At 53.9% G+C, this 27,637-nt stretch overlaps 1 protein-coding gene and 1 long non-coding RNA gene across 2 annotated transcripts; one reads left to right on the top strand and one right to left on the bottom strand.

Annotated features, from left to right (window-relative positions):
• Nucleotides 1-83: 83 nt before the first annotated feature.
• On the bottom strand, nucleotides 84-16,193 carry CSDC2 (cold shock domain containing C2). The gene is made up of 4 exons (XM_055374749.2): nucleotides 16,012-16,193; nucleotides 5,023-5,321; nucleotides 2,971-3,093; nucleotides 84-2,017 (listed from the first exon to the last, which is right to left on the bottom strand). The coding sequence occupies exons 2-4, from the start codon at nucleotides 5,196-5,198 to the stop codon at nucleotides 1,855-1,857; spliced, it is 462 nt and encodes a 153-aa protein (XP_055230724.1). The 5' UTR covers nucleotides 5,199-5,321; nucleotides 16,012-16,193; the 3' UTR covers nucleotides 84-1,854.
• Nucleotides 16,194-16,323: 130 nt separating this feature from the next.
• Nucleotides 16,324-25,916, top strand: LOC129529524 (uncharacterized). Its single transcript, XR_008675065.1, has 2 exons — nucleotides 16,324-16,489; nucleotides 25,737-25,916. It is a non-coding gene; the product is annotated as an uncharacterized lncRNA (long non-coding RNA).
• The last annotated feature ends 1,721 nt before the right edge of the window (nucleotides 25,917-27,637 follow it).

Here is a 27,637-nt window from a genome sequence, read left to right as displayed (position 1 = left end):
ATCCCCAAAGAAGAGCTGGTTTGGTGTGTCCACCCCCAGCCCCTTCCTTGGGGACCCTGACACAGAGGCAGCTTCAGGCCACGGTGGGTCACAGTTGAGGGTTTATTGCCAGTGTTAGGAAGAATGGGGGGTCTGGGTGGCCAGGGGTCTTGGGAGGAATTCCAAATGGGCACTGCAGGGCCTGTGAGTGGGGAGGAGAGCTGCTGCCCCCCTGCCACCCAGGTGGCCCCAGGGCTGATGCCACCATATCCTGACTGCTAGTGGTGCCTTAAAAGGTGGCCTCCCCACAGGAGGGGAGCCTTGGGGTTGGTGAGGAGTCAGCCCTCACCAACAAGCCCTCTCTCAAGGGGGCCAGGGGCCTTTATTCCTCATGGGACAGGCTGGGCCATGCCCATTTTAGGAGAGCTGACCACACCTCAGCAGCTCTGGGCTCCCAGATTTTATGTGGTGGGCCCTGGGGGTGGGGGTGAGATGCAGGCACCCCGGCTGATCTCTACCCTGCGGTCTTGGGGTACCTACAAGGCCAGGGATCCTCCTAGACAGTCACTGATCCCCTCATCCTGGGCATTTGAGCCCCCAGTTTTACTCACAGACTGAGTCTCATAAGGGTCCCACCCCTGGCCAGCCCTCCCTTGAACCACGGCCCCACTTCTCCCCGGTCAGGCGATGTGCTCTCTAGAAGGGAGGGTGGTAGGCAGGGGGTGCACCCAGAGGTGGAGGCAGACAGGGCCCTCCTTCCTGGCCTCCTGGGCCAGGCCACCCTCACCCCTGCCTGGGAGTGAATGGCCACGACCCCAGGTGCACACACATCTTGGCCCCAAAAGGACTCCAGGTGACAGCAACAGCCACACATCTTCAGGGATGGATGCGATAAGAGCCACACCTCGGCCACTGGTCTGTTAGGGCTTTGGGAAGAGAGTTTGATGTGGAGGCCGCAGGGCCAGTCTCCCAGGCTGAGGGCCCTCCTCGTGGGTGCCCCGGACGTGTGTCCATCCCTCGCGGCATCCACAGCAGCCGTCAGCCGGGCATGGCCCAGAACATCAGTGGGGCTTGTGAGTCAGGGTAAAGGAGGGCTGCAGCCAAGCTGGAGAGATGGACTCCCACCCTCTGCAAACCCCGGGGCTCGGCTCAGTACAGCCCAGGGGAAGGAGCCCAGCGCCACTGCCAGGCTGAGGAGGAGGGACTGGCCGGCGAAATGGGAGCCCCAAACCCCTTCCGCCCTCAGGCCCCTCTTCCTGCCTCTCCATGGCACTGAGAGAGCAGAGCAGGAAGGAAGGCTGGCCTCGGCAGTGAGAGGCCTGTGTGCCTCCGTGTCAGTCCTCCTCCCCTGCCAGAGGCTGAGAGGCTCCCCAAAAGCACCCACCGGCCAGGCTTCTGAGGGAAGGGTCCAGGCTGTGGCGGGGGACCTCAGCCAAGGGAGGGAGATGTAAGTAGCACAGAGAGCCTGGCTCCGGGCCAGGGACTGACACAGGACAGCTCAGGGGCGGAGGCCAGGGAGTGAGCCCAGTGCAGGCTCTCGCAGCTCAGTCACCATGGGGACGGGTAAGCAGGAGGTCGAGCGGGTCCTGCGTGTCTGCGGCAGGGAGGGGAGGAGAGAGGCAGTGGACAGCGAGAAGCCAGGTCTGGTGGCCTCGCCCTCCACCCACCTCCTGGCCAGCTTGCACAGTAGTCACGGGTCGTGGGGTGGGTGGAGGCACACGTTCACAGCCACAAGCACAGACGGACAGATAGACGTGCACACTGAGGCCACTGAAGGACTCATCAGCCAGGGCAGTGGGGCATGGAGCCGGCTGCTGCCCATTCACCCTGTGTGGCTCCCCAACCCCTGGCCAGCTGGCCTGTGAGCCACCCAGCCTAGGAGCCCACGACCTGGCCAGACCACGTCTCGTGGGGAGTGTGGGGGGCCAGCTGAGTGAGCACCACCTCCACGGCCTGGAACTTCTGGTTCTTGGGAGGGATAGGGCACATCTTGTAGGTCACCTCGTCGCCCTCCACTGGCACGTACTCCCCCTCGATGCTGGTGGGCAGGAAGAGGGGTGTTAGCCCAGCAGCAGGCCCTGTGCCCCAGACAATCCTGCGGCCTGGCCTTGGGGGCAGCCTGGCCCTAAGCCTCCCTAGGCCAGGAGGCCTGGCCAGGCCTTGCTTCTCAGAACCTCAGCTCTCGAATCTGTAAAATGGGACTCATGGCCAGGCACAGTGGCTCACGCCTGTAATCCCAGCACTTTGGGAGTCTGAGGCGGGCGGATCACCTGAGTCAGGAGTTTGACACCAGCCTGGCCAACATGGCGAAACCCTGGCTCTACGAAAAGTACAAAAATTAGCCAGGCATGGTGGCTGGCACCTGTAATTCCAGCTACTCGGGAGGCTGAGGCGGGAGAATCATTTGAACCCAGGAAGTGGAGGTTGCACTGAGCCGAGATTGTGCCATTGCACTCCAGCCTGGGCGACAGAGCGAGACTCCCTCTCAAAAAATAAATAAATAAAATAAAATGGGACTCATAAACTGTACCTCCCTTTCTGGGTCCCTTGGGGACTGAGATGTGAAAGGGCACGGGGAGGTCCCTAAAGCTCTGAGAAGCTCAGTGACCTCCCCCGGTCCTCCTGGCATTAGAAGTGGGTGGGGCCAGGCCTAGACATGACATCCATCTCTACCTCCTGGCCCACCCACCTGAAGGCCCTTTCCAGGCCAAGAGGCTCAGGAGCTGGCCTAGCCCTCTCAGACCTCCACGATGCTGGAACAGGATCCAGGGCCCAGCCGCTGGCTCCCAGGCTTCTGGGGTCTGCGTGCCCACTCCCTCCCTGGCCCCAGCCCTCCTCTCCCAATGCACCCTCAGCCCCTACTCAGAGGACAGAAAAGGTGCCATGAATACAGACCTCAGCCAGTGAGAGGAGAGGCCTGGAGAGACATTTTTGAGGCACCGTTGGGGACACTAGGGCAGGGGCCAAGAACAGGGAGGTGGAGGGACTCACTCAGACACATGTACGAAGATGTCCTCGGACCCGTTCTCGGGGGTGATGAAGCCATGGCCCTGTGAGCGTGAGAACTGCTTACAGACGCCCTTGAACACGGGGCCAGCTGAGGCCCGGGCTGTCCTGGAGATAGGGTAGTGGGATTGGAGCTGTGGCCTGAGGAACTCCTCCCCGGATCCCTACAGCCATTCTGGGCCCTTTCTGCTGAGCGTGCCTCAGGGCTGTGAGAAACTTGCCCCAGGCCAGAAACCACACAGTCATCCCCATTCAACAATAACGAGGCCAGGCACGGTGGCTCACACCTGTAATCCCAGCACTTTGGGAGGCTGAGGCGGGAGGATCACTTGGGCCTAGGAGTTTGAGACCAGCCTGGACAACACAGGGAGACTCACATCTCTACAAAAAAAATTTTTTTTTTTTTTTTTTTTTTTTTTTTTTTTTTTTTTTGAGACAGGGTCTTGCTCTGTCACCCAGGCTGGAGTGCAGGGGTGCAATCTCAGCTCACTGCAACCTACACCTCCCAGGTTCAAGCGATTCTCATGCCTCAGCCTCCTGAGTAGCTGGGATTACAGGCACCCACCACCACACCCAGCTAAGTTTTGGCATTTTTAGTAGAGACAGGGTTTTGCAGTGTTTGGCCATGTTGGCCATACTGGCTTGATCTCCTGGCCTTAACTGATCCACCTGTCTCGACCTCCCAAAGTGCTGGGATTACAGGCATGAGCCACCGTGTCTGGCCCAAACATTTTTTAAAAAAAATGAGCTGGGGGTGGTGGCACGCACCAGTCGTCCCAGCTACTCAGGAGGCTGAGGTGGGAGGATTGCTGAAGGCCAGGAAGTTGAGGCTGCAGTGAGCCATGACTGCACCACTGCACTCCAGCCTGGGCAACAGAGCGAGACCCTGTCCTTCCCAAAAGTTCCTTTGGCCTCCCCCATATGGACCCATATTACTCCCCCATGCCACCTCATCAGTGACCTACCCCAGAGGCCCAGGCCTAGTCTTTGTCCCGCCTGCCCTCCCCTCTCCAAAGGTTAACTCCGTGTCTTGGGTTTCGCCCATGCTGTACCATCTGCCCAGAATCGCCAGCTCCCTTCTTCACCTGATACATCTTCCAGACCCAACCAGGACATCATCTCCTCTGGTACCCCATGCTGGGTCCTCACCCCTAACCCTGCTGGGTGGTAATGGATGGTGAACAAGTTCCCTCTGGATTGTAAGCAGCTTATGGATCCCGACTGGTCAGGAGCTCAGTAAATCTTTGTGGAATAGATGGATGGATGAATGGATGGGTGGATGGATGGACGGACAGACGGATGGATGGATGGATGGATGGGTGGGTGGATGGATGGATGGATGGATGGATGGATGGATGGATGGACAGGTGGGTGGATGGATGGATGGGTGGGTGGGTGGATGGATGGACGGACAGACGGATGGATGGATGGATGGATGGGTGGGTGGATGGATGGATGGATGGATGGACAGGTGGATGGATGGATGGATGGATGGATGGATGGATGGATGGATGGGTGGGTGGGTGGATGGATGGATGGATGGACAGGTGGATGGATGGATGGATGGATGGATGGATGGATGGATGGATGGATGGGTGGGTGGATGGATGGATGGGTGGGTGGGTGGATGGATGGACGGACAGACGGATGGATGGATGGATGGATGGGTGGGTGGATGGATGGATGGATGGATGGACAGGTGGGTGGATGGATGGGTGGGTGGATGGATGGATGGACAGGTGGATGGATGGATGGATGGATGGACAGGTGGGTGGATGGATGGGTGGGTGGATGGATGGATGGATGGACAGGTGGATGGATGGATGGATGGATGGATGGATGGATGGATGGATGGGTGGATGGGTGGATGGGTGGATGGATGAATGGATGTATGGGACAAATATCCATCCAGTTACTGGAAGGTCCACACACAGTTCCCCTGTCCCAGGTGAGGACAACAGGAGTTGGAAGAGGATGGGGATGGTCAGCCCGTGTCCTGACAAGGGTCAGGGGCCTGGGCAAGGGGCAGGTACTCACGCTGAATAGGTCCTGGTCCGCTTGGTGGGCAGAGGGCTGGGTAGGTCCCGAGGTGGGACACCACCCCGCTCCCAGACCCTGCTGCCCTCCCTGTGGAAGGGGAAGGTGGGCCAGACTGGGGACTTGGGGGAGTGGAGCGGGGGCACAACTGGGGGTGACGTCGACTCTGAAGTCATGGTGGGGCCAGCAGGAGAGCCTGGGGGGCTCTGGGGCCCAGGGGCCGGTGAGGGGTTTGGTCGTCCTTGCGGGCAGGGCCCGGCCTGGCCCTGCTCTGCGGCCTCACCAGCCACGGGCTCCGTCTGGAAGAGGAAGAAAGAGGCACAGGTGAGCCTAGTCCAGGGGAGCAGCTCCTGAACCCTGGCCACAGTCAGGAGGGCTGGTCCCACCTGCTATCCTCACGGCGTTACTTCAAGTCACAAACAACGCCATCGTGGTTCAGAGTCCTCCCCAGAAAAACAAAACTAGGGGTCATATGACCCCTAAGTCCTTCCAGTTTGCAGTTCAATTCTCTTAACTCCAGGGGCCTGGGAGGTGACTGGGTAGCATGGCCAGTGATGGTCTAGAATATGGTTCGGCATAAGGGTCAGTTGTTTCAGAGTCACACATCTGGGTTCAAACCTTAGCTTTGTCACCTACAACTTGGTGACTTCAAGCAAGCCAAGCCACACATCAGCTCCAACATGGCAGGTGGGAGTGTGGGCTCCACACCCAGGCCTGGGTTTGAATCCTGCATCCTCCACCTTCTGGCTACATGGCCTTGGCCCTGGTCAAATTTTTTTTTTTTTTTTAGACAGAGTCTCACTCTTGTTGCCCAAGCTGGAGTGCATTGGCACGATCTCGGCTCACTGCAGCCTCTGCCTCCTGGGTATAAGTGATTCTCCTGCCTCAGCCTCCTGAGTAGCTGGGATGACAGGCGCCCGCCACCACACCTGGCTGATTTTTTGTATTTTTAGTAGAGATGGGGTCTCACCATGCTGGCCAGGCAGGTCTCGAACTCCTGACCTCAGGTGATCCGCCCACCTTGGTCTCCCAAAGTGCTGGGATTACAGGCGTGAGCCAACTCGTCCAGACCATTGGTCAACACTCTTAACTTTTGACTCTTATTTTCTGTTCTGTAAAATGGGGCTAGCATTGATCGTTTGTTTTTTTTTTTTTTCTGAGACATGGTCTCATCCAGTCTGGGGAACACTGACATGGTCATGACTCACTGCAGCCTCCATCTCCTGGGCTGAAGCGATCCTCCCACCTCAGCCTCCCAAGTAGCTGGAATTTACAAGCATGCACCCTCACACCTAGCTAATTTTTTTTTTTTTTTTTTTTTTTTTTTGAGACAGAGTCTCACTCTGTCACCCAGGCTGGAGTACAGTGGTGTGATCTCGGCTCACTGCCACTTCTGCCTCCCAGGTTCAAGTGATTCTCCTGCCTCAACCTCCCAAGTAGCTGGGATTACAGGTGCCTGCCAACACGCCTGGCTAATTTTTGTATTTTTAGTAGAGACGGGGTTTCACCATGTTGGCCAGGCTGATCTCGAACTCCTGACCTCAGTTGATCTACCTCCCTCGGCCTCCCAAAATGCTGGGATTACAGGCCTGTGGCCTCCATTGTATACCCCTCCCACCCCAGAGCTTGGAGTTCCCAGGGAAGGAAAATCACCCACAAGGTTCCTGTAAGGTTCCTTAGGAGTCCAGAGCTCAGAAAGCCTGAACACACTGCATGGCAAGCCTGGATGAGTCCAGGAGTCCACTGGAGCAGGTCTTCTGGCCTCTGCTCAAGATTATACAGCAAGTGGAATTTTTCTGAACCAAGATGCTGAGCTGGCTCTGCCATGCCTAGGGGTGGAGGTGGAGTAGTATCCTCCCTCCTCCCAAAACCCTCCCACTCCAGTCAGGAAGGCGGTGGAGCCCCGGGCTTGGCTTGCCTCACAGACCCTCAACCCTGAAAAGGCTGAAGTGGGGCTTTTCTGTCTAAGCTCATGCCAGGTTGTCAGGGCAAACCAGGTTTGGCCTTTTCACCCATTATCCTCATTTTAGAGAGAAGAATATGGAAGCTTCAAGAAGCAACCACACAAACAGCCGGGTGTGGTAGTGCACACCTGTAATCCCAGCACTTTGGGAGGCCAAGGTGGGCAGATCACTTGAGGTCATGAGTTCGAGACCAGCCTGGCCAACATGGTGAAACCCCGTCTCTCCTAAAAATACAAAAATTAATCGGGTGTGATGGCATCCACCTGTAGTCCCAGCTACTCAGAAGGCTGAGGCATGAGAATTGCTTCAACCCGGGAGGCAGAGGTTGCAGCGAGCCAAGACCACACCATTGCACTCCAGGCTGGGTGACTGACCCAGACTCTGTCAAAAAAAAAAAAAAAAAAGCAACCACACAAACACTTGGACATAAATGTTCATGAATGGTCACACCAGTGCTCATTCACAACAGCCAACAAGTGAAAACAGCCCGAGCCCATCAGCAGATGAATGGATAATAAATTATGGTCTAGACACATGGTAGACTAGCACTTGGCCATAAGAAAAAGAAAAGAAGAAATACTGATTCATGCTACACCCTAGATGAACCCTGCACACATTATGCTAGAATGTTTGCAAGGTCACAGAGAAGAAGCCAGTCCCAAAAACACAGAGGGCATGATTCCATCTCTGAGGCAAATCCTCATAGACAGGGAGTCCACTGGTGGTCACCAGGGCTGGGAAGGAGGGAGAGGGGAGGGCTGCCAGTGGGTAGAACGTTTCTTTTTGGGGAATGAAAATGTTCTATAATTGGCTGTGGTGATGGCTGCACAACTCTGTGAATGTACTAAAAACAACTGAACTGAACGCCTTAAGCAGGTGAATTTTATGGTATATGAACGATATCTCAGTAAAGCTGTTACCAAAAAAAGAAGACGGGGCAGCAAAGTTACCCAAGATGACACAGCTGGGAAGCACCAGATGCCCTGCAGTGCACTCCTTGAGTGCCACCTGCCCCACCTGGGTGAGGGTTGGCAGGCGATAGGGACAGAGGCCCTGCCTCCCTCTCTCTAGGGAGCAGGGCGGTCCTGGCCTCCCAACGGCAGTTTTCCCAGGCCTGGTATTGTGCTTGGCAGTGACAGCCAGTGCTGGGAGGCCATGGAGGGGCAGGGAAGGAAGAGGAGGATGGAGAGGGGGAGATGCAGCTCATGATGGTTACCAGGGAGACGAGGCTGAGCTGGGGCCTGCTCTGGCCAGCCAGACCTCCCACCCAAGTGACTGTGCGGCTCCAGGGCCTCATGCTAAGTGGGCAGCAGGGATGGGGGAAAAACCCACTGATGATTCTGGGCCAGGGTCGAGGGCAGCCTCCCCACGATGGGCTCTCAGGTGGCAGAGAGACCAGAGAGCAGAAGGGAGGCAGAAGAGCCACAGCAAAGACAGGACCAAGAGGAGGCAGCGAGTCGGCCTCAGGGCAAGAGCTCAGGCAGGGGCAGGAGACAGGCAGCTTCCACAAGGCAGAGAGAACAGGCTTCTCCCCTGTCGCCCATTGCAGCCTCAGTTTCCTTATCTGGGAAATGGGGATCACAAGAATTCCTCCTCCAACCGGCAAGGTGGCTTACGCCAATAATCCCAGCACTTTGGGAGGCCAAGGCAGGAGGATCTTTTAAGCTCAGGAGCTTAAGACCAGCTGGGGCAACATGGTGAAAGCTTGTGTCTATAAAAATTACAAAAATTAGCTAGGCATGGCGGTGGCGCACCTGTAGTCCCAGCTACTTGGGCATATGAGGCAGCAGGATTGCTTGAACCCAAGAGGTCGAGGCTGCAGAGAGCCGAGATCACGCCTCTGCAGTGCAGCCTGGGGGACAAAGTTAGACACTGTCTTAAAAAAAAAAATTAGCTGGGTGTAGTGGTGCATGCCTGTGGTCCCAGCTACTCAGGAGGCTAAGGTGGGAGGATTGCTTGAGCCCAGGAGGTCGAGGCTGCAGTGAGTGGTAATCAAGCTACTGCACTACAGCCTGGGCGACAGAGCAAGACCCAGTCTCAAAAAAAAAAAAAAAAAAAAAAGAGAGGGAGAGAGAAAAAAAAGACTCTCTCCTCCAAGGGCTCTTTTGAGGATGAAATGAGAATTGAGGTGGGATGTGGGAAGCACTGAGTAGGCGCTGGGTGCTGGGCAAGAGCCTGCCCCTCCTAGACAAGGCTGTGGAATTGGGTGTTGAGGGAAGAGGGAGTCGGGGAAGGAGAGACCCAGCCAAGCTGGGCCAAGCCCACCATTCACTTTCATCCTCTCTTCTTCCCTAAGGATCGCCCACCCCTCAAAGTTCCACAGTCTCTTGTTTTATTTAATTCCTGCAACTGCTCTTCAAGGCTGGTGCTATTATTACCCCACTTTGTAGACAAGAAAACCGAGGCTCAAAGAGGTTAAATCACTCACTCAAGGACACACACCAATCAAACTCTGAGCCAGAATTTGAATCAGTATGATCTGGAGCCTTCCAGTGGGAAGGCAGGAGTCCTGTGTCCAGGCTGTTTTGCTATTGACCTACTGTGTGAGCTGGTACAGGGCCTTTCCTTCTCTGGGCCCTGCCAGGGCGTGGGCTTGGAGGAGCTGTACAATGCCCAGCAGCCCGAGAGACCAGAGAGAAGGGAACACGGAGATACGGAGCAACCCTCCAGTTCAGACCCCCTCTCCAGAGCATTGCTGCCAAAGAGGGCAAGTGAAAATGAGGCTTTCATTGGCTGAATGCCATGTACTGTGCAAAAGTCTTTACAGAAATTATTTTCTACGTTTCAACCTCCCAGTTACCCTATAGAGTTGAAATTACAATTTTTCCATTTTACAGATGAGATAGCTGAGGCTCAGAGAGGTTGAGTGACTTGCCCAAAGTCACACAGCAGGTGACAGAGTCCCAGATCTGTCTAACAGTAAACCAGTGCTCTTCCTGTGAATATAAATTCTGTTCCTGGTTCAGCCAAGATGAGGCTGGAGTTTTTCCAAAAGAACTTTCCCTGAGAAACTAAATGGGAAAATAAACTCCCCCAAAAGCAGAGAAACTGATATGTTTCTAGAACATTTGTTTCCACTCAAACAGAGCTAAAGGCCAGCTCCAGGGGGATTTCGTGTGTCCTTCTGGGGCCATCTCCTGCCAGAAATAATGCCCTTCAGAACAAGCAGTCGGGTAAGAGGGCAGCCTGAGACCCAGACTGCCTGAGTTTAAATCCTTGTTCCACTGCAACCCAGTTTTGTGACCCTCCCTTTTTTGTTTGTTTGTTTGTTTGTTTGTTTGAGACGGAGGATCGCTCTGTCGCCCAGGCTGGAGTGTAGTGGCGCGATCTTGGCTCACTGCAAGCTCCGCCTCCCGGGTTCACGCCTTTCTCCTGCCTCAGCCTCCCGAGTAGCTGGGACTACAGGCGCCTGCCACCGCGCGCGGCTAATTTTTTGTATTTTCAGTAGAGACGGGGTTTCACTGTGGTCTCGATCTCCTGACCTCGTGATCTGCCCGCGTCGGCCTCCCAAAGTGCTGGGATTACAGGCGTGAGCCACTGAGCCCGGTGACCCTCCCTTTTTTTTTTTTTTTTTTTTTTTTTGAGACGGAGTCTCGCTCTGTCCCTCAGGCTGGAGTGCAGTGGCGCGATCTCGGCTCACTGCAACCTCTGCCTCCCAGGTTCAAGTGATTCTCCTGCCTCAAACTCCCGAGTAGCTGGCTGGGATTACAGACGCCCACCACCACACCCAGCTAATTTTTGTGGGTTTTTTTTTTTTTTTTTTTTTTTTTAGATGGAGTCTTGCTCTGTCAACAGGCTGGAGTGCAGTGGCGTGATCTTGGCTCACTGCAACCTCTGCCTGGGGTGTTCAAGCAATTCTTCTGCCTCAGCCTCCCGAGTAGCTGGGACTACAGGCATGTGCCACCACGCCCAGCTAATTTTTTGTATTTTAGTACAGACAAGGTTTCACCATGTTGGCCAGGATGGTCTTGATCTCCCAACCTCATGATCCGCCCACCTTAGCTTCCCAAAGTGCTGGGATTACAGGCGTGAGCCACTGCGCCCAGCTTTTTTTTTTTTTTTTTTTTTAATCAGAGATGGGGTTTCACCATGTCGGCCAGGCTGGTCTCGAACTCCTGACTGCAGGTGATCCACCCGCCTTGGCCTCCCAAAGTGCTGGGATTTCAGGCATGAGCCACTGCGCCCGGCCAACTCTCCCTTTTTGTGCCTCAGTTCCCTCATCTGTCAAATGGGGCTGATCGTAACATCCTACCCAGGTTGTCGGGAGGAGCCACAGAGCTGTGTCAAAGGCTCCCCGGCGAGTGTGCATCCCCCTGTCCCCCGGCCCTGAGTTTGGGCTCTGAGCCAAGCTCATCTTCATTTCCCTGCAGAAGGCCAGACCCCAAATGACTGACTCTGCAGACAAAGGGGCCTAGAAGTAAACACAAATGTCAGGCTGTTTGGAGATAACCTGAGGCTGGATGCAGTGTCATGGGGCACTCTGGGTGGTGACTCAGCCTTCTTGGCAGATGAACCACAGCCCATGCTGGGGCTCTGCTCCAATTCTCAGCTCCCCCAAAAGGATGCAGAATGGGGCAGGAAATGGTTGTCATGGTTCTCTCTTACTTTTTAATTTTTTGAGACAGGGTATCACTTTGTCACCCAGGCCGGAGTGCAGTGGCACCATCATGGCTCACTGCAGCCTCAGTCTCCCTAAGTGCTAGGATTACAGTGTGAGTCACTGTGCCTGGTCATAGTCCTCTTTTTTTTTTTTTTTTTTGAGATGGAATCTTACTCCGTCACCCAGGCTGGAGTGCAGTGGCATGATCTCGGCTCACTGCAACATCCGCCTCCCGGGTTCAAGCAATTCTCCTTCCTTAGCCTCCTGAGTAGCTGGGATTACAGGCGTGCACCACCACACCTGATTAATTTTTGTATTTTTAGTAGAGATGCGGTTTCACCATGTTGGCCAGGCTGGTCTCAAACTCCTGATCTTGTGATCCACCTGCCTCAGCCTCCCAAAGTGCTGGGATTAAAGGCGTTAGCCACCGCACCCATCCTTTTTTTTTTGAGTCTCACTCTGTCTCCCAGGCTGGAGTCCAGTGGCGCGATCTCGGCTCACTGAAACCTCTGCCTCCCAGGTTCAAGTGATTCTCCTGCCTCAGCCTCTCGAGTAGCTGGGATCACAGACGCTCGCCACCATGCCCAGCTAATTTTTGTATTTTTAGTAGAGACAGAGTTTCACCATGTTGGCCAGCTGATCTTGAACTCCTGACATCAGGTGATCAACCCCCTTGGCCTCCCAAAGTGCTGGGATTACAAGTGTGAGCCACCACGCCTGACTGTATGGTCTCCTCTTGACCATGAGTCCTCTCAGTCTGAGCGGATCAGGGAAAGGCAGCCTGGTCAGCCACCCAGTGCTATGTGACCTGGGGCAGGCACCTGCTCCTCTCTGGACCTCACCTTTCTCTTCAGCTACGTGAATCATCGTTGGTCCAGATGACTAATGAAGGTCAGGCCAATTCTCCTCCGAGGTTTTCAAAAACACATATGTAAATGAAATCAAACTGAGTGCAGGCACCAGAACAACAAACGTGGGGCGACAGCTGTCCTTAGAGCACCCCTGTCCAGCGGGGGAACAGACACAGATTATTAAAATGCAGCTTGGGGGCCAGGAGTGGTGGCTCACACCTGTAATCCCAGCACTTTGGGAGGCTAAGGCGGGTGGATCACGAGGTCAGGAGATTGAGACCATCCTGGCTAATACGGTGAAACCCCATCTCTGCTAAAAATACAAAAAATTAACTGGGCGTGGCGGCAGGCACCTGTAGTCCCAGTCACTGGGGAGGCCTGAGGCCGGAGGATGGTGTGAACCCGGGAGACGGAGCTTGCAGTGAGCCGAGATCACGCCACTGCACTCCAGCCTGGGCGACACAGCAAGACTCTGTCTCAAAAACAATAATAATTTTTTAAAAGCAGCATTGGAAGTCCTGATGTGAGCCTCAGCCACCATCTAGTGATCTATTGATACTGACCATGTGCCAAGCCCTTTGCCCCATTTTTTCATTTTGTCCCCATAAGAACCCCATGCAGTAACTACCATTAGTACACCATTCTTCTTCTTTTTTTTTTTTTTAATTGAGACGGAGTCTTGCTGTGTTGTCCAGGCTGGAGTGCAGTGGCGCGATCTCAGCTCACTGCAGGCTCCGCCTCCCAGGTTCACGCCATTCTCCTGCCTCAGCCTCCCAAGTAGCTGGGACTACAGGCGCCCGCCACCATGCCCGGCTAATTTTTCTTTTTTCTTTTTTTGTATTTTTAGTAGAGACGGGGTTTCACCGTGTTAGCCAGGATGGTCTCGATCTCCCGACCTCGTGATCCACCCGCCTCAGCCTCCCAAAGTGCTGGGATTACAGGCATGAGCCACTGCGCCTGGCTTAGTACACCCATCTTCTGAAGAGTAAACTGAGGCTCAGAGAGGCGAAGAGCCTCGCTGAGCTCTCACAGCAGGTCAGATGCAGCATATCTGCCCTCTGGAGATGTCTGGGGAGGTGAAGACCAGCCATTCCTTGAGGGTGGCGCCCACACTCCCCTGGAGAAGGAGGAGTCGGGTGTGGAATTCCTGGGGAGCCAGGACTCAGGCTTTTATTTCTGGCTTTGCGCTGACTCAGACCATGACCTTGGGTGAGTCACTCACCAACTCTGCTAAGCTTAAAAACAACTCCCCCAATAAAAATGTCCCAGCCCCAAGCCCCCATCACAGGGGAGCAGATGGGAGGAATGGGTACGGTGGTTTAAAAATAGAAAGGACGGGGAACACAAGGATGACGCTGGAAGGGCTTCCCGAACATCGGGAGCTTGTGCATGGTGGGCCCTGGGAGAGTGAGAAAACAAACTCAGGACCCCCGGGCAGGAGCTGACACTTCCCTGGCTCCTCCCCCTCCCCCAGCCTCCCAGATGCTCCTTAAAATACATCAGTGCCTGAGCTGCTCTTGCAGCCTGAGGTGACCTGATTAAACCTGGTCCTTCCCCCACACAGCCTGTGTGCCTGCGTCTGTGCATGGGGGCTGCCCCAGCCAATACTTGAGCTTAATTATTTAAGAGACCCGGTAGTCCTCCTTGTCACATGCCCAGGCTGCCCTGGGGAACTGCTGTGGTTAAGGCCTTTGGGCTTCTGTGGCTTGGGTGGTGGTGGGGAAACCAGGACGGCACTGGGAGAGCCAAGTTCGCACCCCAGTCCCACCTGTGCTTGGCTGTGCGACCCTAGGCAAGTCACTTTCCCATTTTGAGACCCCCTAGAGAGAGGAATAGACTGGTCAAAGTCATACATACATACAGCATCTGAACTTGAACTCCAATCAGTGTGACCCCAAAGCTTTCTGGTGTGCCATGCCAGCCCCCCAGCCCAGGAGTGTCATTTTGCTGGCTGTGGGGCAGAAGAGCTCCCTACTACTTTTAGCCTCCCATTTTGCTGCTCAGCATGGACAAAGGTCTGAACTGCCCCAAGCCCCATTCCTACAAGGCTCTGGGTCTTGGCTGCCCCAGTTGTGACCGTGGACATGACTGGCTCAGCCAGGTCCTGAGCGCCCTCTACCCCCTAGGGGGCTCTACTCCAGACTGGCTGGCAGGTGTCCCCTCCCCACCAGCCATCCGAGAGTGTCCCCAAGTCCCCCTCAGGGAATCCCTCTGCGCATCCGTGAACATTGCCTAGCCATGTCTCTCCAAGCCTGGGAGAGCCATCTGTGGCCAAAACTGTCCTCTGGCCTTTCCCAGGACACCGGGCAGGCAGTTCCTGTCTATACCTGTCTGTTTTTTTTTTTTTTTTTTGAAGGGGGTGAGGATGGGTCAAGATGGGCAGACATGGAAAACAGACATTTTTGGAGAAGACTTCAAGGAAATGGGGGGGTGGGCAGGGCAAAGCTGGGAGGAGGAAACATTCAGAATTTGGAGGGCCCAGAGGACTCTGGGATGGAGTCAGGTTTGGGAAACCAGTTCCCCATCCCCCAGAAAGCTGGAGACCCCCTTTCCCAGGGAGAGGCCCCTGCCGGATCACAGCCAGGCAGCATGATGCCAGGCTCTCAGAGAGGTTGCCCACCCCCCACTGGGCACACTTCCTCCTCCCCTCCCCCAGCCCCAGTGGATGCAGCAGTTCACACTCTGTATTTATTATTGTTCTCGCTCTGTGTCCCCCTCCCCTCTCCCTGGGAAGAGCCTGCAGGCTGGCAGCTTGGCAGGAACCTGCTGTCTCCTTGTGGGTGCCAGCGTCGCCCCTTATCTCCGCCTGGACTCCTTGTGCCAGGGTCAGGCCATTCATGGGCTTGGCACCAGCCAAGGCCACCCTAAGTCCCTGTATCCCATGACAGAGGAGGCCTAGCAGGCCCTGACTTATCACCCCTGCCCTCCGGGGGCTGTGCCCTGGCAAGGGTGGAGGTCAGAGCAGACCAGCAGGCAGGCAAGAAGCAAGGGCTCGGGGTGGGGTGGTACCTGGGGGAAGAGAATAACCACACGGAGCCACCTCTCTAAGCCAACTAACACAATTATCCCCATCACACTGGGGAAAAAATAGAGTCAGGATAAGACAGCTGCTCCAGGTCCCACTGTCTGCCTTTCCCAGCCAGTCCCTTCCCAGCCCGACATTCCAGGGGAAGGACCAGCAAGGGTCCCTGCTGCACTCTGCTTTCAGCATCTGGAAGCGGCACTGGGGTTTCTCTGGTCAAGGCGGTCCTCTCTCCCGCTGCTTCCCAGACAGGAGGCTGCGGCTTGGCAGGTATCTGCTGCTCTCTGCCTCCTGAGCCAGACGCAGGTCCCAGACACAGACACAGACACAGACATGCTCCCACGGGAGCCACACGGCCTCACCTCATTTAGGGGTCACGGGGAGAGAAGGAGGGAGGGAGAGACAGGTGGTATCCTCTATACCCCCAACACCCTATCTGTAAGCTGAACTGGGCTGATGCAGCCCCCACCTTCACATTGTACCTCTCTCCTTCGGCCTGGCCAAAGCCACAGTTTCTGGCACAGTGTCCTCAGGCCCCATCTAGCCCCTCACCTCTCCTGGGCAGCCGGGGTCCAGGCACTGCCTCCTGCGGCGTCCGCGCTCTGTCTCTCTCTGGCTCGTGGAGCTGGCAGGCAGGGGATGGGTCTGGAAGATGTGTGTGTGTGTGTGTGTGTGTGTGTGTGTGTGTCTGTGTGTGTGTGTGTCTGTGTGTGCTCGCGCGGGCGGTACCTCAGCCCCTCACTCACTCACACGCCTTCCAGCTGACGTCAGGGAGAGCAGGAGGGAGGGATGAGAATTTGTACTCCCTGCTTAAAGGGACACCAGGCTCTGTGGCTCATGGCCCAGACTTCACCTCCTGAGTCAGGCACTGCCAGGTGAGAGGCTCAGCTGCGTCTCTCGGGGGCCTTAAAGCTTCTTTTTTTGGAAAGTGGCTTTTATGGTTGGGCCACGGTATAATTTGCCCTGCCCAGTGAGGGCAGCTGCTGAGGAATGCAGGGGAGGAAGAACCTGAGACAGCGCCACGTTCCTGGTAATTAGAGAGCAAGTGGGGTGGTGAGGTTGAGTGTGAGTGTGTGAGTGCACACTGGGGGGCCCCTCGGGGTGGGTGGGCATGAGTGGGGGTGAGTCTGGGAGAATGGAGGTCAGAGCCGAGAGGAGCCCCCCAGAGGGGTCGAGACAAGCCAGGTTCCCAGGGACACCCAGACACTCATCTCCCCTCCGGACGCTCAGTGGTCCTGCCCTCTGCTAGTACAGACACTGACACGGCTCATCTCTGTCTACCCCTTGTAATATTTCCATGGAATTGAATTGACGAGGACCCCAAGGAAGTGATCGGCTTGAAGGTGCACAGGTGCACACCCCACAGCCTGGGAGGCTCTGAGTAGAGAAGTAGAGAGGGCTGATTGAATTCAGGCACCCAGCCTGTTCTACACCACACGCCCTGGCTTTGAAGTGCTCTGCACTGTCAAGCTGTGTGACCTTGGGCCAGCCCCTGAGGGCCTTTGGAGGTTGAGTGTGTGATGTTCCTAAACCCAGGGCCGGCTGGAGGAGGCCTCCACAAAGGTGCTTCTCTTCGTTCTTCCCATTCCTTCTCAGCCTCAGCTTGGAAAGAAGGAAGCCTTTCCCTGGTGTCTCCTGGTACTACTGAGGCAGGCTGGCATTTTCAAAAGGAGTCTTTTTAAAATAAAAAGGAGGTGGGAGTTAAAAGGGAAACCGCAGAGAAGAATACAAGTAACTAATACAAATAGCTAAGACGCCACAAGAGCTTGCTCTGTTTCAGGCAGCAAGCTTTGCCCTCATTGAAACCTCACAACAATTTAATAATTTATTTTTATCATCCCTACTTTACTGGTGAGGAATTAGAGGCTCAGGGAGGAGGAAGGACTTGACTTGCCTATATTCTTCCAACTGGCTAGAGAGGTACTGGAACCCAGGAGCACCCAGTGTCACCACACGCCCCTGCCCTTCCGGAACCTCTCAGGACAATCAGGCTCAGACAGTCTGGGTTTCTGGTTCTGCAGGAGAGACTGTTGAGAAATGCTGCCTGTGGTTACCTGGGGATGTTCTGAATTATTATTATTTTTTTTAGAGAGTATTGCTGTGTCGCCCAGGCTGGAGGGCAGTGGCTTGATCTCAGCTCGCTGCAACCTCCGCTTCCCGGGTTCAAGCGATTCTCCTGCCTCAGCCTCCTGAGTAGCTGGGACTACAGACACACACCACCACACCCAGCTAATTTTTTTGTATTTTTAGTAGAGACAGGGTTTCACCATGTTGGCCAGAATGGTCTCGATCTCCCGACCTCGTGATCCACCCACCTCAGCCTCCCAAAGTGCTGGGATTACAGACGTGAGCCACCGCGCCCAGCCAGGGTTCTGATTTTATTTCACACCCCCACCTGAGAACTCTACCCAGAGGAGCCTCCCTTCCCCTTTAAATTCTCCTCTCTCTTTCCTCCTTTTTATTTATTTATTTTTTCTTTTTTGAAACAGGGTCTTGCTTTGTTACCCAGGCTGGAATGCAGTGGCGCAATCACAGTTCACTGCAGCTTCCAACTCCTGGGTTCAAATGATCCTCCCGCCTCAGCCTCATGAGTAGCTGGGACTACAGGGGTGCACCACCATGCCTGGCTAAGTTTTCAAAAAATTTTTATAGAGATGGGGTCTCATTATGTTGCCCAGGCTAGTCTCAAACTCCTGGCCTCAAGCGATCCTCCTACCTTGGCCTCCCAAAGTGCTAGGATAACATCGTCTCTTCTTTCTTCTTTGCCTTCCTCTCCTCCAGCAATAATATCTTTCTTTTTTTTTTTTTTTTTTTGAGACGGAGTCTCACTCTGTCGCTCAGGCTGGAGTGCAGTGGCGAGATCTCGGCTCACTGCAAGCTCCACTTCCTAGGTTCAGGCCATTCTCCTGCCTCAGCCTCCCGAGTAGCTGGGACTACCGGCACCTGCAGCCACGCCCGGCTAATTTTTTGTATTTTTAGTAGAGACGTGGTTTCACCGTGTTAGCCAGGACGATCTCGATCTCCTGATCTCCTGATCTCCTGATCCGCCCGCCTCGGCCTCCCAAAGTGCTGGGATTACAGGCGTGAGCCACCGCGCCTGGCCCAGCAATAATATCTTTCAAAGGGCCTTCACAGGCATCCCCTTGCCTGGTTCTTCTTCTTCTTTTTTTTTTTTTTTTTTTGGAGACAGAGTCTCGCTCTGTCACCCAGGCTGGAGTGCAGTGGTGTGATCTCAGCTTACTGCAACCTCTGCCTCCCGGGTTCAAGCAATTCCCCTGCCTCAGCCTCCTGAGTAGCTGGGACTACAGGCGTGTGCCACCACATCTGGCTAATTTTTGTATTTTTAGTAGAGATGAGGTTTCGCCATGTTGGCCAGGCTGGTCTTGTACTCCTGACCTCAGGTGATCCACCTGCCTCGGCCTCTCAAAGTGCTGGAATTACAGGCAGGAGCCACTGCGCCTAGCCCCTTGCCTGCTTCTTCTGACCGCTCTATCGGGTTCGGTGGGATGAGGAAACAGCTCAGAGAGCTCGTGGGGCTCCACTGAGTCACGCGGCTCCGAAGTGGAGGAGTGCTGGAGCAGAGGCCCCAAGCCTGATCTCTGGACCCATGTTTTTTTTTTCTTTTTTTTCTTTTTTTTAGACGGAGTCTTGCTCTGTTGCCCAGGCTGGAGTGTAGGGGTGCGATCTTGGCTCACTGCAACCTCCACACCCCTGGTTCAAGCAATTCCCCTGCTTCAGCCTCCTGAATAGCTGGGATTACAGGAGGACGCCACCACGTCCGGCTACTTTTTTTGTATTTTTAGTAGAGACAGGGTTTCACCATGTTGGCCAGACTGGTCTCGAACTCCTGACCTCAGGCAATCCGCCCACCTCAGCCTCCCACAGTGCTGGGATTACAGGCGTGAGCCACTGCGCCCGGTGGACCCATGTTTTTCAAACACACCAACCTGCCCTCCCAGCAGAAGCGCTGGAGCCATAGTGGACGCTGGCAGTTTTCCCTGGCCACCCTTACTATCCTGTTTGCTGAGAACTGCCTTGATGTTGTCACCTGGGGAATCACCTCTCCCCTCTCTTGGTCTGTAGGACCTCTGGCCCAGGCTTGGCCAACCAGAACTGGCATCAGGACTTGAGCTGGAATGTGGATGCCCAGGCTGGCCCTTCTCCCGGGGGCCCCCACGTTGTTTGAGTGATGGGTTATAAGCTGATTGGCCAGCAGAGGGGGAGTGGCCGGGCGGACTTTCCTGCACTCCAGGTGACCTTGGGACCCAGCTTGTCAGGACCTAGAGAGAAGACATCGAGAGGGAAGAAGCTCAGGAGGTTGGAAGGCCCTTGGCTGTATATGAGCTTGGGGTGGCGGAGGAACAGAAAGGAGTCAGTGTCAGGGGACAGGGTGAGGGAAGGGAATGCGGAACATGAGGCAGGGTCCCGGAGGCCAGCTCTCAGGAGGCTGAGGCCCAGCGGCTGTGGCCAAGGCCCTGACCCCTCCCTTCACGTCCAGTCTCCTTTCTCTTGGCCCCTCCGATGGGCTGTTGAACATGTGCCCAGAGCTGCCAGGCAGCCAGAGAGCAGTGAATGAAGGAGGCTGGGCCGAGCATTGAAGCAGTGTTATGATTATTCCTGAGCCGGCAATGAGAGGGCACAGCTGTTCATTCAGGAAAAGAGCAGCCGCAGCCCCACCCACCCACCCACCAGCAGCTGAGTAACAAAGAAATCGTCTGCTTGAAACCAGGGGCTCCGGCGTGGAGGCTATTTTTGTGAAAAGCTGAGAATTCAAAAGCTCATCTCCTCGAAAGCCTCCCTTGCCTTGGAGAAGCCGAAGAGGTGGGTTAGGGCCAAACAGCCCCTGCGACTACTGATTCCACCTGAATTACAATTCTCACTCCTGTTATCGACAGTCAGCCCACCTGTGGTGGCCAGGCCTGGACCTATGTGGCATTGAATCCGCATCCCTTTGAGATACATACACCTCTAAGGTGTTGGTGCCGTGTGACAAGATGATGAGGATGCTCAGGCACAGAGCATCACAGCTGGTGATGGAGCTGGTATTAAAACACAGAGGTTCAGCCAGGCACGGTGGCTCATGCCTGTAATCTCAGCACTTTGAGAGGCTGAGGCGGGAGGATCACGAGGTCAAGAGATCGAGACCATCCTGGACAACATGGTGAAACCCTGTCTCTACTAAAAGTACAAAACTAGCTGGGCATTGTGACAAGTGCCTATAGTCTTAGCTATTCGGGAGGCTGAGGCAGGAGAATTGCTTGAACCCAGGAGGCGGAGGTTGCAGCGAGCCAAGATCGCGGCACTGCACTCTTAGCCTGGCGACAGAGCAAGACTCCATTTCAAACACACACACACACACACACACACACACACACACACACACAGAGGTTCTGGCTTCATTACACTCCTATTCTTCCTGCCATGCCACACTGTCTTTGAAATGTCTTTTCAATCCCCTAGTGCCCATCTCCCCTACAGTGGGACTCATCTCCAACCTGGACTCAGTAAATCAGAGTGGTCCTTCCTTCCTCTCTCCTTGTCTCCCACTTGTCTCCTCCAATCCGACTACCACCCTTCTGCCAGGGAAGATCTTTTCCTGCAGATCTGACCACATCATTTGTGCATTCATTCATACGTTCAGCAAATATTTATTGCCTGCTACCATGTACCAGATGGCCAAGGCTCCAGGAAGACAGTGGCAGACAACGCAGGTGAGCTCCTTGAGTTCATGGAGCTCACATCTCATCTACAAATGATACAGATGATACAAAATCCACAGACAAATGTAGAATCACAAGTTACAAAAATAAAAAATAAGGGGGTTGGGTATGGTGGCTCACACCTGTAATCCCAGCACTTTGGGAGGCCGAGGTGGGTGGATCACGAGGTCAAGAGATCAAGACCATCCTGGCGAACATGGTGAGACCTCGTCTCTACTAAAAGTACAAAAATTAGCTGGGTGTGGTGGCGTGTCCCTGTAGTACCAGCTACTCGGGAGGCTGAGGCAGGAGAATCGCTTGAACCCGGGAGGCAGAGGTTGCGGTGAGCCAAGATCACCCCACTGTACTCCCGCCTGGCAACAGAGCGAGACTCCCTCTCAAAAAAAAAAAAAAAAAAAAAAGGCAGGGAAGGGAACACCCAGAGGCGAGAAACAACTCTGCACATTCAAGCAACTTACAATTGCAAATGTCGCTGGAACAGCATGTAGGAGAAGGGCAGCAGTATGGGATTTGGGGGTCCTGATGAGAGGTCTGCTCCTCATCTGAAATGAGAGGGGAAGGAATGACATGCTTCTGCCAACAAACAGCATAGCTGGCAACCTGGCAGAGCCTCTTTGTGGCCAGCAGGCTTCAGAGCTTGGCACCCTTGTCTGGGGTAGCGATCACTGCAGGCAGAAGAATGGGGGAGGTGAGGGGGTTCCCCCAGCTGAGGTCCCTGGGCCGTGAGGCAGGGTCTCCTTCTGCAGCTGCTGCTCAGACTCCTTCCAGAATTCCTCCCAGGTCCGTGGGAGTAGCTCTCTGTGATGGGTAGCGGGCTCTGGCCCACAGTCAACCTCCCCTGCACCCTGCCCTGAGATCCTGAGGCTGGGGTAGCAGTCTGTCTCCCGGCTGCTCCAGGGCTGGTCTGGGCTGTGAGCCAAGTCTCCCTCAGCCATCCGTCCATTCACACACACTTCTGGACCCTCTGGGCCATGGGCCTCCAGCCTTCTCAATGCTGAGGGTTCCCCTTCGTCCTCACCTTCTGAACAAAGCTATAACTGGTGCCCTGGCGAGGGCAGTGGTCTCTAGTTATGCCCCATCATGTTATCCATGTGACCCTCTCAATGGCACCACCTGGAGTGATCTCCCTACGTGTCTATTTCCGTTTCCTGTCAGTCCCCCCAGAGCACAGGCCCCTATAGGAGGGCCTCTGAGGCCCTCACCAAATACCTGGTGACTCTCTGCATTTCACTTTTGGCCCAAGCCAAACCAGGGAGCAGCATCCTGGGTGACATCTGGATGTCTAGTTGTTTTTATTTTTATTTTTATTTTTTGAGATGGAGTTGCTGCGACACCCAGGCTGGAGTACAATGGTGCAATCTCAGCTCACTGCAACCTCCACCTCCTGGGTTCAAGCGATTCTCCTGCCTCAGCCTCCTGAGCAGCTGGGATTACAGGCACCTGCCACCACACCTGGCTAATTTTTGTATTTTTAGCAGAGATGGAGTTTCACCATATTGGCCAGCCTGGTTTGAACTCTTGACCACAAGTCATTTGCCAGCCTCGGCCTCCCAAAGTGCTGGGATTACAGGTGTGAGCCACCGCACCTGGCCCAGGATGTCTAGTGTTTAGGCCTTTTCTAGAATCTCCTTTCCCAGTGGCACTTCTGCCTGTGCCTTGGCCTCCATGCAGGGACTTTTTGTTGTTGTTGTTGTTGTTGTTTTGAGATGGAGTCTCGCTCTGTCACCCAGGCTGGAGTAGTGCAGTGGCGCAATATCGGTTCACTACAAGCTCCACCTCCCGGGTTCAGGCAATTCTCCTGTCTCAGCCTCCCGAGTAGCTGGGACTACAGGCGTCCACCACCATGCCCGGCTAATTTTTTGTATTTTTTAGTAGAGACGGGGTTTCACCGTGTTAGCCAGGATGGTCTCGATCTCCTGACCTTGTGATCCGCCCACCTCGGCCTCCCAAAGCACTGGGATTATAGGTGTGTGAGGGAGGTTTTAAAAGTACCCAAATAAATAAGGCCAGGCACGGTGGCTCACGCCTGTAATCCCAGCACTTTGGGAGGCTGAGGCGAGTGGATCACCTGAGGTCAGGAGTTCAAGACCAGGCTGGCCAACATGGCAAAACCCTGTCTCTACTAAAAATACAAAAATTAGCCAGGAGTGGTGGCACGTGCCTGTAATCCCAGCTACTCAGGAGGCTGAGGCAGGAGAATGGCGTGAATCCAGGAGGCGGAGCTTGCAGTAAGCAGAGATCATGCCACTGCACTCCAGCCTTGGTGACAGAGCGAGACTCCATCTCAAAAAGAAAAAAAAAAGTTGGACATGGTGACAAGTGCCTATAGTTCCATCTACTGGGGAGGTTGAGACAGGAGGATTCCTTGAGCCCAGGAATTCACTGCATTCTGCTGGGCAACAGAGCAAGACCTGTCGAAAAAAGAAAAAAAGCCTAACAAACAAAAATAGCTTAATAAATAAATAATGTCATGTTGGAAGACTAGGAATGCTAGCCTAGGCATTGCCAGGGAAAATTAAACAGGGAAGTGTGGGGATGGTGGTGAGTGGTTAAACCAGGGGGTCAAGGCTGGGCTTGGTAGCTCACGCCTGTAATCCTGGCACTTTGGGAGGCTGAGGCAAGAGGATCGCTTGAGCTCAGGAGTTTAAGACCAGCCTGGGCAACATAATGAGACTTTGTCTCTACAAAATAAATAAACAAAAATAAAACAGGGGGCCGGGGCAAGCCTCACCAAGGTGACGTTACAGCAAGGAGCTGGAGGAGGTGACTGGAAGGGTGTTCAGCGAGAGGAAACGGCACAGGTGGAGGACCTGAGTGGGGGTGGGTCTGGGGTGTCTGAAAAACAGCCGCCAGGCGGAGGAGTGGGGCATGAGGTTGGAGGAGTCCTGGGGCAGGGGGACCCCAAGGGCTGTGAAGGCCATCCTAAGGCCTGGGCTTTTTCCTCTAGGGAGATGGGGTGTTGCACAGTCTGCAGGGGAAGAGAGAAAATTCCTGACTGACACTGAAACAGCAATTCTCTGGCTTCTGTGTTGCCTGTAGGCGGCAGGGCGTAAGGACAGGAACGTGGAAACCTGTACTGGGGCTGCTGCGATGGCCCGGGGAGGATTGAGGATGGCTGGGACCCAAAAATGGCAGTGGAGTTGATGGAGAAAGGTCGGATTCTGGATGCATTTTGGAGATAGCAACAACAGGATTTGCTCAGGGATTCACAAAGAGTGTGAGAGACAAAGAGTGGAGAATGATTCTGAAGCCTGGACCTGAGCAACGAAGAGTGGAGAAGTCATTTTCTAAGACAGGGAAGAGGCTGGGCACAGTGGGTCATGCCTATAATCCCAGCACTTTGGGAGGCTGAGGCAGGAGGATTGCTTGAGCTCAGTTCAAGACCAGCTTGGGCAACACGGCAAGACCTCATCTCTAAAAAAAATACAAAAATGAGGCTGGGCGCAGTGGCTGATGCCTGTAATCCCTGCACTCTGGGGAACCGAGGCAGGCGGATCACCTGAGGTCAGGGATTCGAGACCAGCCTGACCAACATGGTGAAACCCTGTCTCTACTAAAAAAATTCAAAAAATTAGCCGGGCGTGGTGGCACATGCCTGTAATCCCAGCTACTTGGGAGGCTGAGCCAGGAGAATCACTTGAACCCTGGAGGCAGAGGTTGCAGTGAGCCGAGATCACACTATCATACTCCAGCCTGGGCAACAAGAGTGAAACTCTGTCTCAAAAATAAATAAATAAATAAATAATAAATAAATATAAAAAATACAAAAATTAGCTGAGTGTGGTGGTGTGCGCCTGTAGTCTCAGCTACTGGAGAGGCTGAAGTGGGAGGATCACTTGAGCCTAGGAGGTAGAGGCTGCAGTGAGCTGTGATCTCAATACTACATTCCAGCCTTGGCGACAGACCTTGTCTCAAAAAAAAAAAAAAAAGAGACAGGGAAGATGAATAAGAGCAGGTTTGTTGGGAGGGCCAGCCAGGAGTCCCACTGTGACGCATGTTAAACTCGAGTGACCAGATGGAGCTATGGAGTCTGTGCTCGGGGAGACAGGCTAGGCTGGCAGGAAGGGGTGGAGCCATGAGCGGCAGGTGCTGTGTGGAGGCACGGTACCCGCAGAAGTGTACCCAGAACCGAAAGTGAGCCCAAGGCCCACCAGTGTTGTGAGGCCGAGAGAGGAGTCTGTGAGGTGGGTGGAGAACATTGCTGGGCCACAGGGGAAAGGGTGTCTGACCTTCTGGGACAAAAACTGCCACTGAGGACAGAATTACCACTGATTTGGCAACACGGAGTCCATTAATGACCCTCAGGAAGCATATTCCCTGGAGCAGCAGGGGCAGAACCCTGGCTGAAGCAGGTCGGAGAGAGAAGAGAGGTTTGGATGGGACCCAACAAGTACAGACGACTGTTTCAAGCAGTTTTGCTAGTAAAGGGAGCAGAAAAATGGAGCATTCACTGGAGGAAAAGGGGGCCAGGAAAGGGGGCCAAGAGAAGCTTTTTTTTTAAGATATGAAAAAAAATCTTAATTGCTTTTTAAATTTTGTTTTATTCATTTTGAACAGGTGATATATTCCCATGATCCCACACAAAGAAGATTCCTGGCGGGGCACAATGGCTTACACCTCTAATGTCAGCACTTTGGGAGGCCGAGGAGGGAAGATCACTTGAGCTCAGGAGTTCGAGACCAGCGTGGGCAACATAGTGAGACCCCATTCCTACAAAAATAAAAAATAAAAAAATTAGCCAGGTGGAGTGGTACGTGCCTATAGTACACAGCTACAGCCATGCAGGAGGCTAAGACTGGGGAATTGCTTGAGCCCAGGAGTTCAAGGCTGCAGTGAGCTATGATTGCACTGCTGCACTCCAGCCTGGATGACACAGTGAGACCTTGTCTCTCTCTCTCTCTCTCTGTTTTTTGTTTGTTTGTTTGTTTGTTTTTTAGACAGAGTTTCACTCTTGTTGCCCAGGCTGGAGTGCAATGGCATGACCTCGGCTTGCTGCAACTTTTGCCTCCTGGGTTGAAGTGATTCTCCTGCCTCAGCCTCCCGAGTAGCTGGAATTAGAGGTGCCCGCCACCATGCCTGGCTTATTTTTTGTAATTTTATTAGAGATGGGGTATGTTGGCCAGGCTGGTCTCGAAATCCTGACATCAGATGATCCAGCCGCCTCGGCCTCCCAAAGTGCTGGGATTACAAGTGTGAGCCACTGCGCCGGGCCAAGACCTTGTTGTCTCTTAAAAAAAAAAAAAAAAAAAGATTCCAAAGTGCATTTAGGAAAAAATTCTCTCCCCTCCCACTGCCCCTCACCCCGCTTCAGCTGTTCATTCCTTACTCCAGAGACAACCAGTGTAATCCACTTGTTATGAACCCTCCAGAGCTATTTTCTGAATAAAATAACATTAGATAATTATTTTTCTCCCTTTTTTACACAAATGGTAACATCCCATTACACCATTACACAGTGCTCTGCACCTTGTATTTTTAGATTTAACAATATATCCTAAATATCATTCTATATCAATACACAAAGGACATTCTCATTCTTTTTCATGGCTTCATATTTTTCTGGTATGTGATGTACCATGTTTTCTTTTCAGCCAGCACTCTGCTGATGGACAGTAATTTGAGATGGGATCTACTGCTGCTTCCCTTTTACAGAGAGGCTGTGGGGCACTGAGAGGGTCATGGGCATCCCTGCAGGTGCTCAGCTCGTGTGCTGTGGCATGGAAACGCTACGCTCCTAGTCATCCTGAGTGACTCTCTTTCTCCTGCCTTGGTGAGTTTCCAGCCCTATTTCTCCCTCACTCCTATACCTTCAGCAATTCTTTTTTTTTTTTTTTAGACAGAGTCTCACTCTGTCGCCCAGGCTGGAGTGCAGTGGCATGATCTCAGCTCACTGCAACCTCTGCCCTCCAAGTTCAAGCGATTCTCCTGCCTCAGCCTCCTGAGTAGCTGGGATTATAGGCACATGCCACCGTGCCTGGCTAATTTTTTGTATTTTTAGTAGAGATGGGGTTTCACCATCTTGGCCAGGATGTTCTTGAACTCCTGGCCTTGTGATCCACCTGCCTTGGCCTCCCAAAGTGCTGGGATTACAGGCGTGAGCCACTGCGCCCGGCCAATTCTTTTATTATTATTTTGTTCATTCAAATAACATGTATCAGACACTGGGTTAGGCCAGAGCACATGCAGGGACGCAACAGGTAGAGAAGCTCTGTGGTCACGGAGCTTGAAAATGAAGCCACTTGTGGTGGTTTTTTTTTGTTGGTTTTTTTTTTTTTTGAGACGGAGTCTCGCTCTGTCACCCAGGCTGGAGTGTGGTGGCACAATCTCGGCTCACTGCAAGCTCTGCCTCCCGGGTTCACGCCATTCTCCTGCCTCAGCCTCCTGAGTAGCTGGGACTACAGGCTCCCGCCACCACACCCGGCTAATTTTTTGTATTTTTGGTAGAGATGGGGTTTTAC

This window comes from Gorilla gorilla, chromosome 23, assembly GCF_029281585.2.
Source record: "Gorilla gorilla gorilla isolate KB3781 chromosome 23, NHGRI_mGorGor1-v2.1_pri, whole genome shotgun sequence".
In the NCBI taxonomy this organism is placed as follows: domain Eukaryota; kingdom Metazoa; phylum Chordata; class Mammalia; order Primates; family Hominidae; genus Gorilla; species Gorilla gorilla.
The sequence above is the reverse complement of the archived record's forward strand: the minus strand, read 5'-3'. Positions and strand labels throughout refer to the sequence as shown.

Bases quoted from the DNA above. Each gene is read 5' to 3' on its own strand.
- CSDC2 (XM_055374749.2), bottom strand. From the start codon at position 5,198: ATGACTTCAGAGTCGACGTCACCCCCAGTTGTGCCCCCGCTCCACTCC. The intron at 3,094-5,022 runs GTGAGTACCTGC...CCCTATCTCCAG, and splicing joins CGGACCAGGACCTATTCAGC to GACAGCCCGGGCCTCAGCTG. The intron at 2,018-2,970 runs GTGAGTCCCTCC...CCTGCCCACCAG, and splicing joins ATCTTCGTACATGTGTCTGA to CATCGAGGGGGAGTACGTGC.